This window comes from Podarcis bocagei, assembly GCF_964188305.1.
Source record: "Podarcis bocagei genome assembly, chromosome: 6".
Lineage (NCBI taxonomy): Eukaryota > Metazoa > Chordata > Lepidosauria > Squamata > Lacertidae > Podarcis > Podarcis bocagei.
In genome coordinates, this window is record NC_138130.1 from 91,508,781 (window position 1) to 91,525,371 (window position 16,591).

The 16,591-nt window shown below is 42.9% G+C and overlaps 1 protein-coding gene across 5 annotated transcripts in view; it reads right to left on the reverse strand.

Moving 5' to 3' along the window:
- Positions 1 to 838: 838 nt before the first annotated feature.
- The window catches only part of CEP295 (centrosomal protein 295), a 38,202-nt gene continuing 22,449 nt past the window's right edge, over positions 839 to 16,591 (reverse strand). For 4 of the 5 annotated variants that reach the window (XM_081197267.1, XM_081197270.1, XM_081197268.1 and 1 more), the window contains 15 exons: positions 15,705 to 15,882; positions 15,078 to 15,230; positions 14,517 to 14,732; positions 13,313 to 13,419; positions 12,246 to 12,393; positions 11,815 to 12,051; positions 10,099 to 10,232; positions 9,536 to 9,680; positions 8,268 to 8,926; positions 7,744 to 7,917; positions 5,602 to 5,722; positions 3,873 to 4,073; positions 2,752 to 2,851; positions 2,144 to 2,243; positions 839 to 1,155 (listed from right to left, as the gene is read on the reverse strand). In XM_081197267.1, the coding sequence (XP_081053393.1) occupies positions 1,111 to 1,155; positions 2,144 to 2,243; positions 2,752 to 2,851; positions 3,873 to 4,073; positions 5,602 to 5,722; positions 7,744 to 7,917; positions 8,268 to 8,926; positions 9,536 to 9,680; positions 10,099 to 10,232; positions 11,815 to 12,051; positions 12,246 to 12,393; positions 13,313 to 13,419; positions 14,517 to 14,732; positions 15,078 to 15,230; positions 15,705 to 15,882 (2,718 nt within the window). In that variant the 3' untranslated portion in view covers positions 839 to 1,110. The remainder of the gene's footprint in view (positions 1,156 to 2,143; positions 2,244 to 2,751; positions 2,852 to 3,872; positions 4,074 to 5,601; positions 5,723 to 7,743; positions 7,918 to 8,267; positions 8,927 to 9,535; positions 9,681 to 10,098; positions 10,233 to 11,814; positions 12,052 to 12,245; positions 12,394 to 13,312; positions 13,420 to 14,516; positions 14,733 to 15,077; positions 15,231 to 15,704; positions 15,883 to 16,591) is intronic. The other variant, XM_081197269.1, reaches the window with a different exon arrangement.

Consider the following 16,591-nt stretch of genomic DNA (forward strand, 5'->3'; position numbering starts at 1 on the left):
CGATACCTCCCTCTCTATGGAGGCGCAGATTACAGCTATAACAAAGGCGGCATTTTTCCATCTCCGCCAAGCTAAGCAGTTGGCCCCTTATCTCTCTCGCCCTCACCTAGCCACTGTGATCCATGCGACGGTCACCTCCAGACTGGATTATTGTAACTCGCTCTACGTGGGGCTGCCCTTGAGACTGACCCAGAAACTCCAGCGGGTGCAGAATGCCGCGGCGAGACTCCTTATGGGGTCTTCGCTGCGAGATCACATTCATCCGGTACTATACCAGCTGCACTGGCTCCCGGTGGAGTACAGGATCAGGTTTAAGGTGCTGGTTTTAACCTTTAAAGCCCTATACGGCCTAGGACCCTCGTACCTACGGGACCGCCTCTCCTGGTATGCCCCACAGAGAAACCTACGGTCTGCAAATAATAACACCCTCAAGGTCCCAGGCCTCAGAGAGGTTAGGTTGGCCTCAACTAGAGCCAGGGCCTTCTCGGCTGCGGCTCCAACCTGGTGGAACGCTCTGTCACAAGAGACCAGGGCCCTGCGGGACCTGACATCTTTCCGCAGGGCCTGCAAGACAGAGCTGTTCCGCCAGGCCTTTGGTCAGGGCGCAGCCTGACTCCCTCCTCTGGCAACCTGCACAGAATTTTGTTTAATCGGTTGCCATCAATTTGATTTTAACTAATTTTTATAATGAAAATTTTTAGAATGTGTTATTATTTGATTGTTTATTTGATTGTTGTTAGCCGCCCTGAGCCCGGCTTGGCTGGGGAGGGCGGGATATAAATAAAATTTATTATTATTATTATTATAAGTTTTCCCTTGATAAAACAAGCTCGATACCTAAATGTTAAAATTTTATTATAAATAAAAAAGTGATACAAAAGCTGGGGGGGCATGTGAAGTTTTAAAAAAAACATTCCTTGATTTAAAAAGTCATAATTGTAGAAAATATGGCAATTCACCCTATACAGTTTTGGCCATATTGGCAAATTATCCGAATTGAATGTAATATATATAAGGCTGGCACATCATATATTTACAAAGGTGACCTTGAGTCGTTTTTTTACTTTACAGCGAAGAATTAGTCCACCTGGAAGTCCCTTCTGAAGCACATTATTTTTTTGCTGTTTTTCTGGCTCTTAGGTTTTCCAATATTTTCTGTATTGAGATGAGAGGAAAAGTCAACTGTCAGCTAGGGAGAGTCAGCAAATAAGATGCACATAACCCACTCAATGGGTTTCAAGGCTAATCAATGGGCTCTTTCCCCTAATAAATAGCTCTAGAATATTTCTCAATTTTAACGAGATTTTTGCAAGCATATGTATGACTTTTAAGATTTCACAGAATAATAATGTAGCAGCAGCTGCTTTTTCATTTCAGTGCATACAGCTTAGGCCCTAAATATCTTCTCCCCTATAGACCTGCCCATCTGTTAAGTTCCATGGGGCCCTCTTGATTGCCACATTTTGTACATGTCAACATGGGAATGAGCATTCTTGAGGCAGGTGCCCTGACTGTGGAACTCCCTTTCTCTTTGAATACAGCTGAGTTTTCGGCATCAACTGAATACCCTCCCAATTGTTCAGGCCATTGTGAGCTCTGCTGATTTTGCTATCATAGAATCATAGAGTTGGAAGAGACCACAAGGGCCATCGAGTCCAACCCCCTGCCAAGCAGGAAACACCATCAGAGCACTCCTGACATATGGTTGTCAAGCCTCTGCTTAAAGACCTCCAAAGAAGGAGACTCCACCACACTCCTTGGCAGCAAATTCCACTGTCGAACAGTGATTATGATTATTTTAAACGCTGTTTGCATTTTCTGCTGTCATGCACTCTGGGATCACTCCTGCAATAAGCAGGTAAGAAATACCTGGAGGCTGAAAGGTTTCTCTGTTCAGCCTTCCGGACTCTCCAGGCCACACCCCAATGTCCTTTTGCCATGATGGAGGGGAGTGCAGGGTATAATCCTTGTTTGGCAATAATGTAGGCTAGTGTACAAAGGCAACCTATTGCTCCACCCACTTCTTGCCCTGCTTACCACTGAAATTTCCCTCCCTCCTCCCCTAAGGTTGCCATGACAGAATGCAAGCCTCGGGTTGAAAAAACCCTGCTTCAAAACCACATGGAGTTTGCAAGCATTTTACCTTTTGAAATGCCTTTGCTCTTTCCCGGTTTTTGGCATAGTTTTCTCGTCGCTCTCTCTCCTGCTTTCTGGTTTTCACTTCAGCTAGGTTATTATACAATCTGCCCAAAGGTTTTAAAAAGTGCACATTAGCAGTGGACTGCCCAAAACACTCTCCAGAAGGGGGATTAGACAATAAAATAGTAAGATTCAGTGTTTATGAATAATGAGGCACTTTTATGAATAATGAGGGGTTTTAAGGCAGCTATTGTTTCAATCTGAAATGGGAGCATGAGGCTTTTCAAGTCTCCAGACCCATTTTAAATTTCCAAGGCACAGCTTAAAAGGGGAGGTGGTTGGAGACTTGCAAAGCCATGTATTTGACAGATGGGCAGCCTCACCCACCTGTGACTGACAGCTGAGGATTGTTGCTACGTTGGGAAGTGCAAGAGTCTTCCAACCAACTTGGATGCTTTTTGAATGCACCCCATGTTTTTGTTTTAAGGAGGGGAGGGGAGGGGGAAATCAGTCAATTTCTCAAAGTAAAAGGGAGGCCTTCTTCAAGCAAAAATCAAGTAGCTTGATCAGCTAAACTAGTTTGGTTTCTGCCCAATGTGGCTCCCACAATACCTTGAAGTGCGTTGGTACATCTGTGCTTCTGCTGCCTTCCTGTCCTCTGCGGAACACACTTTAAAGTCTTCTGCTTTCTTCAAATGAACAGGTGCTGCACCTTGGAGTTAACCAGAACACACTAAGTTTAACATAAAGTTCATGAGACCACATTCAATAGGCAGTGGTTTTCCCCAGAGCAACTATATATTTTTCATTCACAATGGAATAGGAAATGGACTGCAGCAATGTTTGAATTTTTAACCCACTCTGAACAAAGTGTGGAAGGCATAACAACAGCATGCTGGATCTGACCAATGGCCTATCTAAATCCAACATCATCAAATGACTGGCAGAATTCGGGACCTGGGAGAAGAGACGGTGGAAGAGGACTGAAAAAAATGTAAAGACTATCTACAAAAACACTATAAACTGTATGAATGTTAGGAGAATGCACGATTGAAAGTAACATGGCAGCAGTAAATCTGGTTGTAAGACATACGAGAATAAGTCAGACTATAAGGAAGTGATGAAATTTGAAGTAATATTATGGTTAAATTAGGCAGTTTAATCTATGATAAAGGTATCTGAAATTGGGGACATAATATTCAAAATTTATATAATAAGAATTGAAATAAGCTAATAAATTGCTGTCTATAATTAGGTAACTGAGAACACAGGGAAGGGTGATGTGAGGAAGTCCAAAGATTATGAAAATATGATATATGAACAACTGTATTCTATATGTATCTTTCTTTTACTCTTTGTTTATTTTTTAACTTTGTTTAAACTTTCTGTGTGTATGGTGATGGTATTTTGTATGTTTGGTGGTTTATTTGTCCTTTAAAAAATTGCAATAAATATTTTATAAAAAAAATAAAAAATAAATCCAACATCATGTTCTCATAGCAGCTGACCAAATGCCCATGGGAAGCAAACAACACTCTTCCCAGCAACTGATTGTCCTATAAGGACCCGGGGTGAGCAGAATACTTTGTAAAGCATCTCTTAAGTGGTTGAGTATTTCAAGGGGGAAAGGCCCCTTAATAACAATAACTATGAGAAGAAAACATATCGGCTTATTCCATTCCTTGCTTGGTATCTCTGGTCTAAAGCTTTGAATGGCTTGCTAATAAAATTACCAGGAGGTGACAAGTTCTCTCTTGGTTTATGAAGATGGGCTTCTTTCTCTTGAGATGCCTGAGCCGGAGGCTTTTCAGAACTTCGCTTTCTACTTTTGATCTTCTCTACTCTTTTACAGGATCTCTCAATGAAATCTTTCTTCCGCCTGAAAAACGCTTCCTGCAAGCTCTCGGTGGCAGACGTGAACTCTGGCAACAGTGCTGTAGGGGAGGGAAGGTGAAACCTCTACTCATGAAGTTATTTGAGAGACCTTATTTCATTTACCATATATCATGTGGGAGTACGGTTTTTAGTACATATCCACGACAGTTTTTAAACTTTCACAGATGTAATTCTTCTATCTCGGCTTATTGAAGAAGAAAATAATTAAACTAAAACATTAAGAGGCCCATTGGTGAGCATAAGCCATGCCTTTCAGACACTCACAACAATGAAGGGGAAAACACATGTTTTCTCACCAACCAGTTTCTACAGAAGGGAAGAAAATGTAACCAAAGGAGCCAAAAGCATGTAGATTTCGAGATTGGGATATAATCAGTTAATTCAGAATGCACTAAAAATAACATTTTATTGCCCACAAGAATGCGAGAACATGTCTAATAAAGGCTTTGCAGAGGAGAGCTCTGTGCCTTTCTGGTCTTTGCACGGCCTAGAACGATGCTCTCCTGAAAAGATTGATAAATCATTAGCTAAGCATTCATCATTCTTTTCCTGACGTAAGCTGATACAGTGGTGCCTCGCAAGACGAAATTAATTCGTTCCGCCAGTTTTTTCTTCTTGCAAGTTTTTCATCTTGCGAAGCACGGTTTCCCATAGGAATGCATTGAAAATCAATTAATGCGTTCCTATGGAAACCGCTTGCCAGGCTGGCGGTGCGGAGAAGGGCTTTTCTCCCCACCGCAAGCCTTCAGGACAGGTACGGGAACAGAGGGGAAGGGGCGCAGCGCTTCTCCTCTGTTCCCGGGGCTTGCGGTGGGAGGAGGGTTTTTCCTCCCCACCGCCAACATTCAGAACAGCATTCTGAATGTTGGCGGTGGGAAGGAAAACCCTCCTCCCACCGCAAGTCTTCAGGACAGCCATCCGAAGGCTGGCGTGGGGAGAAGGGCTTTCCGCCCCACCGCCAGCCTTCGGAGGAGCCTTCCGAAGGCTGGCGCGGGGAGAAGGGCTTTCCGCCCCACCGCCAGCCTTCGGAGGAGCCTTCCGAAGGCTGGCGCGGGGAGAAGGGCTTTTCTCCCCACCGCCAGCCTTCGGAGGAGCCTTCCGAAGGCTGGCGCGGGGAGAAGGGCTTTCCGCCCCACCGCCAGCCTTCGGAGGAGCCTTCCGAAGGCTGGCGCGGGGAGAAGGGCTTTCCGCCCCACCGCCAGCCTTCGGAGGAGCCTTCCGAAGGCTGGCGCGGGGAGAAGGGCTTTCCGCCCCACCGCCAGCCTTCGGAGGAGCCTTCCGAAGGCTGGCGCGGGGAGAAGGGCTTTCCGCCCCACCGCCAGCCTTCGGAGGAGGTCCGAGGACAGTGGGGAAGAAGCGCTGCGCTTCCCCGCTGTCCCGGAGATTTCCCTATGGGCTTTTGTCTTGCGAAGGAAGCCCATAGGGAAATTCGTTTTGCGAAGCACCTCCAAAACGGAAAACCCTTTCGTCTAGCGGGTTTTCCGTCTTGCGAGGTGTTCGTCTTGCGGGGCACCACTGTATGCTGCCTCCGCTCTTGTCCTTTTGCTGAAGCTACTGCACACCTACCTTCTTGTTTGGAGCTTTGACAAGAATCCTCTTGGGTGCTGCAAGCTGCTAATGGATAGTCAGGCTGAGAGCAAATGGAGTTGTCCACTTCTGAATTTAAAGGTAAAAATTCTCTGCTCTGTTAGAGAGTAAAATTGGCTGTAATAAGTAACGTGATGATTGTAAACTTTAATGTCACTTCATTACGAGGAATAAAGTACTGCTACAAAAGGAACTGCAAAAAATTAAAAACCAAATGGAAGTAGAAATTGTGCTTTAAATTGGAATTCACTGGATTTGAGATACGAATTTGATCTCAAGCAGTGCGATGATTCTTAACACACAGGACTCCAAGCATGTACAGAACAGCTAGAGAATAGAAGGGGCACAAGAAGCCACAGTTGACGTAGCTTTCCAGTGGCTTGGCTGGAGGAAAAAACTTACTGGGGGAACCTATAAACACCACAAGTATTGTGTGTGTACCGGACACTGTATAGCAAAGGCTTAAAGGGTGGAATAGACACAAGCACAGGAAGGGGCAACGAGATGGAATTTGTCTTAGCAGCGTAACTCCCACAAACAGCAAAAGTACGGAGGGCTTGAATGCCCCTCCAAAGGATTCTCATAGATCCATACTGAATTGGTGGGAATGACTACTCCTCCCCTCGCTCTGTCATTCCAATCTGTTGTTTAATTTTAATGAAGTCCCCCTAAGGAATAGCAGTGCCGGAATCTGTGGCCCAACTTTTCACACTCCTGCAGCTGGCTACATACACACAACTGTGCAAAAATAGTACATGCTCTACTTATCTCCCGCTTGGACTACTGTAATGCACTCTATGTGGGTCACCTTTGAAGGTGACCCAGAAAGTAAAACTAATCCAGAATACGGCAGCTAGACTGGTGACTGGGAGTGGCCTCCGGGACCATATAACACCGGTCCTGAGGGATCTGCATTGGCTCCCAGTACGTTACCAAGCACAATTCAAAGTGTTGGTGCTGACCTTTAAAGCCCGAAACGGCCTCGATCCTATATACCTGAAGGAGCATCTCCACCCCCATCGTTCAGCCCAGACACTGAGGTCCAGCTCCAAACGCCTTCTGGCGGTTCCCTCACTGCAAGATGTGAGGTTACAGGGAACCAGGCAGAGGGCCTTCATGGTAGTGGCGCCCACCCTGTGGAACACCCTCCCACCAGACGTCAAGGAAATAAACAACTATCTGACTTTTAGAAGACATCTGAAGGCAGCTGTATTGTGTTTTTAATATTTAGTTGGGAGCCACCCAGAGTGGTTGGGGAAACCCAGCCAGATGGGCAGGGTATAAATAATAAATTATGATATTATTATTACTATAAAAGCATCTCTGTGCACTTGTCCACGGGTTGTTGCTGGGCTGGTGAGAAACGTCCAAAGAAGGAGAGGCTAAGCTCAAAGAAATTGCTAAACAGGACAAGAACACACCTATGCAATCATGCACACACTTAAAACCCAATAGGCTAAAGACTTCTCTAGCACACTCCCTCTCTCTTCCATCATACATCTTTATTATAAACCACATTGCTTCCAAAGCTATGCTAGATGTGTGCTCAGATTGCACATAATTCCACGCCCTTTTCAAAGTTCAGTTTCTTAGCTAGGATCTTGTTAAACCTAAATATCTGATAGACTGTCTCCTTCCCTACAGACCCTCCTGGTTTTTAAGGTCAGCAGAGGGGGCCCTCTTGGTAGTTCCACCAAGTTTGGATTTGGTGGCCCAGAAGAGGAGAGGACAGTCTCTGAGGACAGGCAGCTGTGAAACTCCACCCCCACCGAGGTGCTTCTGGCTTCTTTATTATACAGCTTTTGGCAAATGCAAGAAGACACACCTCTTGACCCCGGCTTTCAGCATCTGAGACAGGTGGTTCAGGACACATCTCTGAATGTAATATGTTTTAACTGTTTTTAATCCTGAATTTTAAAATGTTGTAACCCACCCTAGGACCTGTTGAGGAAGGGCAAGCAATTGGTTTGTTTATTAATAAGAAAATAAATGCTGCAAATTCAAACCATGCTGTAATTTAAATTTCACAGATTATCCCTTTTTGCAAACTAGTAAAGACAACAATAACTTCACCCACATAAAATGGGTCTATTGGGGAGGGGGAAGAACCAAAATGTTTACCATGGGACAGCTTATTGCTTCAGAATGATCAACGTAAGACAAGTTTTCGGTTTTCTCCTTTCTGCTCTCTGCTTGTCCAAAGAATTCCAAATCTGATTCTGCAATGCTGATGTCATTGGAGCTTATTAGAGTCAACTCAGGTTCTTCCATAATCCCTTGCCCTGTATGTGTTTCCTAGAAATTAAAATGACAGAATGCTATGTTTTGGATGTGCATGATTTAATATAATTTGCAGAGACATCACACATACCAGTATTGTTGCAGCACTTGAGATGCCAAGCTACCTTGACATTTAGCTCAATTCCTTTACACCTGTTGAAAATTCAAAAACCCCAACGGAAGCTTAGGTGCTGCAGATGACATTTCAGAAGGCTCACAGGTAAACCACAGACCTTGTGCTGGCTCTCTGTGATTTAGGTCAATGCTCTACTTTCATCAATATGCTAAGAAAGGCATGATTTGGACAGTTTCAGACTAAGCCCCAACTTGATATCACATGCTACTTATAGTTTTAGTTCACTCACCCAGACTGGTACGTTTCTTGACAAAGAGGAACGTGAACTTTCAGCCTGCATGGCAGTCAAATTTGGTTGCTGAAGTGCATCTGGCACTCTGCCAGTTTGCTGTACAGAATTTTGCACAGGGCTCACTGAGATCTTAGAGTTCATTTCTGGAGTCAAACTCGGCATCGTTTCTGTTATTAGAGGACTCTGATCTCCCACAGTTTGCAAAGTACACTGAGAGAGATCAATTTCTAAATCCTCATTTATAGCTGCCTTTTCTGTAACTGTATTACACTTGCTGTCAGTTGATGCAGTGGGTAATTCGGCAAAATACAGGCTCTCTTCTTTTGTTGACATGTCTTCTTTCTCCGACTCTGTGGCCCCAAGAGCACTATTCCTTGTTCCATTATCTGGAACTAGCTGATAAAATGAGCCTCCATCTTCTGCTAGGCTTGGACTACGGAAATTTTCAATGGAAGAATAAAGGGTGGTGATCTCATCATTTCCCTGCTCCTCACACTGTGTGCTCTCAGGTGCGATATAGATACTGCTCCCATTAGTTTTACTCATTTCAAGGTTTCGTTCGGACTCCGCGCTGAAGGATCCATACTTATCACCGCTCTGTGGAAACTCTCTTAAGGAAGATTGCAGAGGTAGGTGTTCAAACGATTCTTCGGCACCTGGAATGGAGAAACAAAAACAAAAATTCTAACCTGGATCAAAGCAGAACTGAATTTCAAGATGAGGTGGGGTGATTTTTTTCCCCCTTTCTTCGTTAGAAACACAGGATACTAATTGTAGCTTAGTACAATACTGTACATGATTTGCATGCAACAGATTGCAGGTTAAATCCTGGTCTTTCCAAGTAGGGCTGGGAAAGATTCCCGGAACCCCTGAAGAGCAGCTGCCTGTTAGTGTCAACAGTACTGAGCTAGATGGGCATATGGTCTGACTTTGCATAAGGTCAGACTACTTGACTATATAGCCAAATACTGTCTACTCTGGCAGGTAGCGGCTTTCTAGGTTCTCAGGCAGAGAGGGGTCTTTCACATCACCTACTATCTTAACCTTTGACTAGAGATGCCAGAGACTGACTTTCTGACTAATTGCTGAATTATAAGGTAAAAAGGTAAAAGGTAAAGGACCCCTGGACGGTTAAGTTCAGTCAAAGGCGACTATTATGAATATTTATATTACTAAGCCAGTTTTTGGTGCTGCTGCTTTGTCGGATTCTATTAACCGGCAACCAGAACAGTTTCTGTCCTGTGAAGACCAAACGTAACAATTACCTTGACTCTGCTCCTTTGCCTCTTTGCCACTCTGTTGCGTTGGTGGAATATCACTTAGTTTTCCTGTACTGAGAAGAGAAAGGTTGTTGCTTCCTTCTTCCAAGCTGGAAGCTGTTAATTCGTGGCTCTTCAATAAAGTGGAATTCTGCTGACAGAAAAATGTGTGCAGGCAGAGAGAGACCAAGTACGTGATGAGAAATTTAAGAACTGAGACATTCAAATTATATTTTCAAGTAATATATCTGTTAAATGACAAGCCAACTGATAACATCCACTGTGGAATCTTACATGGCTATGCAATAATCTGAAGATAATTCACATTCCCACAGAAGAAGGCCATGTGAAGATCTAACCTCTAGGGGTAAGGTGCGCTAAAGCTTGTCATCCACCAGGTAAGGAGGAAAGAAATCTCCTGGACTTGCCCCTACTTCCCCTGAATTTTGTAAGATTACAAACTGCTTCAACACTATAAATACCAGAAACGGTTTTATGTGAGAATAATAGTAATCAGTTCTTAACTGTAATAACCCGTGATGTATAGAAACAAACACTTTTTAAAATACCTTGCTTAGGTTCTTGCTGTTCTGAGAAAAGGTTGAGAGTGTATCAAAGTCAGGTCTTGGTTCCAAAGGCTTAAAAAGCTCACGGTGGAAATTTGGAAAACTTCTCTCAAGGTCAGTAGTATCGACTGCCAGATCTTAAAAAGGTTAAAAGGAAAATCGACTGTTGCCAAAAAAGAATGCTTTACATCACACATCAAACACACTGGCGATGAGGCAGCGCGTGCATTTAAAAATCAACAGCTAAACACTCTTTAATGCTTTCACACCTTCAAAGATGGTCTTCTGGGATAATCTCCACTCAATCCAGCAGTCTCAACAATTAAAAAGGTAAAGGGACCCCTGACCGTTAGATCCAGTCGTGACGGACTCAGGGGTTGCGGTGCTCATCTCACTTTATTGGCCAAGGGAGCCGGCGTACCGCTTCCGGGTCATGTGGCCAGCATGACTAAGCCGCTTCTGGCGAACCAGAGCAGCACATGGAAATGCCGTTTACCTTCCCGCTGGAGAGGTACCTATTTATCTACCTGCATTTTGATGTGCTTTCGAACTGCTAGGTTGGCAGGAGCAGGGACCGAGCAACGGGAGCTCACCCCATCGCGGGGATTCGAACCGCCGACCTTCTGATTGGCAAGTCCTAGGCTCTGTGGTTTAACCCACAGCGCTACCCGTGTCCCTTTCAACAATTAAAAGGTTGCACCAAATGGTCACAATCATTTAAAAATATGTATTAATTTATCATACTTAACACCCTTAATCCTGTAGGATCCCAAGGCATGGTTATTAAAACTCTTAACACCCCAAACTATACAGCAGGAATGGAGAACCTGTAGCCCTTCAGATGCTGTTGGGAGTACAAACACTCATCACACCACTGGCTGTCAATCATGCTGGGTGGGGCTGCTGGGAGTTGTAGTCCAACTTTATCTGCAGGACCACAGGTTCCACATTCTGTTATACAGCAAAAACATTTCCATCAGAACACAGCAGCAACAGCCGTAATACTCAACCCTATAAAATCTCTCAAAGGCTTGAATTTAAAAAATGTGTCTTAAGTTGATGCCAGAAAATTGCCAACAAGTAAGACAGCCATACTTCCAGGAGACAGAGTGCTATAACCATCCAGTAAGCCCCTATATCCCATATGGGGGTTATAGTCATTGATTGGCAAGACTATGGGCTTTCCCCACAACTCTCAAGGCTCCAAGTCATAAGGTGTAAAGACTAAGGAGAATAAACCAGGTCAGCACCTCATCCCACCCATTTCTCCCAATCAGGGTGACCAAGGTGGTTTTCTGCGCCAAACCCAGAACTGTAGCCAGGCTGAAATGGGTATAGAAAGATGTATTTTTAGTATAGCTACAAAACTGTTGACCGACAATACAAACTGCAACAAGAATGGGAAATCCAAAAAGGAACTAGAAGCAGAAGGGGAGTGGCGGGGTTATATCAAAAAAGAGGTTCATTGAATCAACTTGTTGCAGACTCTACTGGTCTTTGTTCCGTGAAATTCAGATGTACCTCCTATTTCTCATGCTATCAAGCTATGGTATAGTATTATGATCTTAGCCGCGCACTTTTGTGCAGCCTTATAAAGAAGAATTATGTTGCTTCAACAACACACAGGACAAGAAACAAAATTAAGTTTTTAAAAAAATACAAATTCATTCCCTCTGAATACTTCTGAATTTGCTATTTTTCACTTTCTACTAACATTACCATGGGAAGAGACGTTGCTTAAAGATGACCAGCTGAAATCTCTTGTATATTTGTCTATGATCTGTTGAATTTTACGTCGATCCGAGTGCAACATTTCTCCAAACAGATGGGAGCCAGGCGCTTCTGAAGGATCATCCTGTTTACACAGCAGAGAAACTGAAGGACCCAAAGCAGTATTTGCTTTCTCTTTCAAAGGAGAACTGAAATGACACGGTTGTTTCCTGCCTGAATGAGACTCTGCAAGACATAGCACAACCATGCTCAACTTCATAAAAAATTCCATGCAAATCAAGAAAATAAATGGTTCGATCCATAATTAAAAGAGATGTGCAACTTATTCAGACTACTCCACAGCACATTTTCATGTCGGACACAGCCATGTAAACAGAAAAAACCCAGTCTATTGTATTACAGTTTGTAAGAAAATATACCTGTATTGGCAAGACTTCCGTCAGGATTGGAATTGGCCATGAAGCTGGTAGCAGAAAGGGAAGATGAAGCAAAATAGCCACATGCTACCTGTTGTGTAGATGTCTGTGGACTTAGTGAAGAAGGGCACCATTCTGTAGAAAGTGTTACCTAAGGCAATAATACATATGAAATGTAACAATTATGAATTCCAGAACCCCAAGTGCTCGGAATTGCAACACATTTTGTTCTGAGCTCAGGTCAAGTGTATAAACCTCCACGTATTCAATTGTCAGTACACATCAGGCTCATCATTGCTCAGTAAAGTCTCTCTGTCTCTCTCATTCATTCATTCATTCATTCGTTCACTCAAATTCCACTCACTCATTCACTCGTTCCATTCACTCATTCATTCAACAGGAACCATACATCACAAATCACCATGCTCTCAATTCAGACTTGTATTGCTTCCCAGAACAGTTTACAAATCATGCACCGCGCAGACCAGCTGATCTTTTTGGTGCTCAGATTTGGCTAATTCTCATCACAGAGTCACTGAGTAAGAGGCTCTCAGAGGAAAAGTGAAGCAATGCAAGACACAGTCATGCTTATTTACTAATGGAAAGTGGTTTGTGTCTTTTTCTAATGTTATGCAGTATAAGAGATGTAAACGTCAGGTTTTTAAACTAAGTAATACTATTCAAAATATAATGCCTTGTTTTCCAGATTATTTTTTTTAATCGTCAAGGAGAATTAAATGACAATTTTAACTCCACAAATAAGGGAGGCAGACTGCGCAACTGGTGCTATATTCAGCAGTGCTGTGTTCCATTTAGTATTTTGTCACCAGAAAACTTTTGCAAAACAAAACTAGATATGAAATTTAAAGAAGAAGAGCGGAGCTTTTCAGAGCTCCCTAAAGCAAAACCAAGAATGAACAGCTCTCACATCTGAATGCAAGTTTGTAATTAACAGTTCCAATTAATAATTATTTTTTTAAAAAAAACAACCACAAAGATTAGAGAAAAGGAAGCAAGCTTGTTTAAAATAAATGCTGTGTATTACACGTTAAAACCCAGTGGTGACTAACCATACAATCAGGTCTAAATGAAGGATCGGGATACGTAGCTATTATCTTTCCAGTATCATCGGGGCTTGGTAAGCCTCGATCTCTAAGACGGAGTTCGCAGGAGTGGGCTGAACACACAAAAATAAAATAAATCAGAATGACAAAGAATAGGAAAACAGCAAGCATTTATGAATCTGAACAGGTTTTATTCCATAAGCCATTCCCACTTCTTCATTTCTGCCCAGGTTTGCTTCCATCTATCAGAGAGTACATGCTCTGCTCCCATTTCATATGTTGCAATCTCACCTGCACACAGAGAGCATGTCCTTCATAGACTTTGTTTGGAAATGCCAGCTACTGCTCTGCAGAACAGGAGTGCTCTCAGGGACTTAGAATGATTCATACCAGGACAGAAAGAAAACCTAACTTATTCAGGGCTGAAAATGTTCTAAGAACCATTTAATACATTATGGCGTTATCAGTTTGATTTTAGGGGTGAAAATCAAAGTGATGCTTTTGATAACAGGCCAATAAACGGCTTCGGCTCAACAAACTGCCATGTTGTTGATCAGAAGTCCCCAAACTTTGGGGGCCTGGGGGCACATCTGGAAAACTAAGAAACTGCTGCCACTGTTGCAACATGGTCTGTTTTATGAGGAAGGACATGATACAAATTGGTTAAATAAATCAACAGAAACAAAAACAAACCCATTTCACAGACGAACCCCTCTCCTAAAACTGGACTAAACACTTACACATATCAAAACAAATAAAACACAGGTAACAAAACAGGCAACACCATTTCCCCAAAACAATGCCCCCCCTCCAAAAATCTAAAAGGCGCTTTTTAAAGAAAACAAAACAAAACTTTATTATTATTTTTTTGATGGGGCAAGCAGACCTAACAGGCACCAAGAGGGGTGAGTGAAGGGCACTGTGTTGCCATCAGGTGCTATAATGGGGACCAAAGGAAGCTCTCAGCTATATTACCCATGCACCAAATTGAATCAACTTGTTATGGGAGCTATTGTGCAATGATGTAATGGCTTCCCCTTGGAGCTTAGGGCTTCTTCAGAAGCAGTGCCATGGCACATTAGCTTTCCATGGATCTAATATAAAGCAGACACAATATTTGGCTCAAGCTAACATTAGCATCATTAGGTTTGACGAGGCAGATTGCAAACCAAAAGGGCCCCCAACACATCCCAAAAGCAACACTTCTCACCCGAGTCACACAAGCCACCGGCTTCCATCGCTGACTTTTCACACCATAATTCACTGAACTGGATCTCACTTTCATCAGAACTTGGTTCTTGGCCATCCGCCGTAATTCTTAATAAATCTGTTTCTTCATGGAGATCTTCATCTAGACTGATGCTGGAATGCCACTTATGGGCCCTTGAAGCCAGGCAAGTATCTCCAGTAAGAGGTTCTCTGTAGCCTGCAAGTGTCAGTTGCCAATTGTCAGAAGTAAAGACCAATACTTGGCCGAACTTTTAAAATACCTTATTTCAATTAGAAGATTAAAAAAGGATCCCTTTTGAAAGCAGCTTGATTCTGCTGCTGTGCAGCCCTAACAGATTTTGTAGCGGCAATACCTTATTTTTGTAGGTTCCTTCTGCTCTAAGCACTACTTAATGAGAGGATATTGGATTTGTTCGCCAATCCTTACCTTGGAATTATGCTCCGCAATTTCTGACAAGTCTAGGAAAGGGATTTTACAGCAAGAGAGGATGAGCCATAGCATGTAAGAACTTCTGATCAACACCACACTTTTACAATTTACCTGTAGAGGAAAGTCTGCCACTCCGTGGTGTGTCAAGTTCTGGTATAACGCTAAGTTCATGCTGTTCCAAATCGAGCCCTAGCTTTATTTTTGACAAAGGCGGCTTTGAAAGTCTCCATGTCTGTTCTCTTCCCCAGGTGTCTTGAAATCGCTCTGTAAAGTAAAGGTAAGTTCAGGTGACCTGCAACTGATATAGCAGCTGGAACACTGAGCTACAAACTAAGAGCTCCCCAGTTAACATTTCACTTCTACTCAGCCTGAGGCATGTCATTCTCTCGCAATCCAAGGAAAACAATACTTACCTTTGTTCCATGGCTGGGAAACACTATTACCCTACTAGGTAGGTGCCTGCAGGCATCAGGTTACACCTGGGATTCTGATCCCCCTTTTTGAAAACCTGTGTTTCACTTAAGGCATGAAATAGGTCTAAGTAGCAGTCAGGCTTCCCTCTTTTAAAAAATGGGATCAGCCAGTTCATCCTAGAATCCCTGATGAAGAGTTCTGGGGAGCTCGAAAGCTTGTGCAGTATATTTTGTTCCAAGTCTGAAAACAGATCAATTTGAAGGAAGAAAGGAACTCAAAACAGACACAAAAGCAGGTTAACTTGACATAACAAAAGGTGCTTACCGATCTGTTCATTTGGACGAACACTATGAAACAAAATGTCCTTTTCAGCATGACTGCTCATATCAGCGACGTGAACCATTTCTTGGTTGCTGTCTTTTGCTCCTAGTGTTGGCAGCAGATGGAAGTCATCAGTCTCTCGCTGCTCTGTCATATCTCTGCATGTGCTGGACTGTCCTGCCTATAAGTAGAAATGAAGAGTACCTAAACACAAGCATTTTTTCCCCACTATAAGGCATCACACACATCCAAGAGATGATTAGATATTTAAACCAATTCTATGGTTGCTTACTTATAAGTTCTACTGTGTTTAATGGGGTTTACTCCCAAGTAAATGTGCACCAAATTGCAACCTATACATAGAACTGGAGCAGCCTTATTACTAATCCATCTACCCAGGAGTGTCTGCCAGAAAGAGGCTAGATCCTTTAACTAAATATTAAAAGTTTTGAATCTGGGATCTCCAAATTGCAAAGGATGCACTACACCACTGAACTGCACACATTGCCTCTTTTCCAGGGACTTTCAGTTATGTTCACAGAGCTGATTCAGAATAAAAAAGCTAAGATTAAAAAATGATTGCAAAAATGCTCTTCCATTAATACACTGAAGAAGGGAGGAACATTTTCCTTTAAAACTGTGGCAAGAATAGAGCTAATGGGAAGTGTGTGGGTGAGAAAGAGAAGCAGAAATGTTTTCTGAGGCCTGAAATAGAAGCATTCATAACTTTGAGGGGAAATTGGTATTTTCTCCCAAAGTTATGAGTGAAATACTTTCAAAAGCTGTGCTTTGAAAATATTGTTACAGCCAACCCACATTGCTGCCACAGTAGTTGTTTGAACAAAGGCATTTAAAATTTAATATACCAAAATTATATGGTAAATTATACT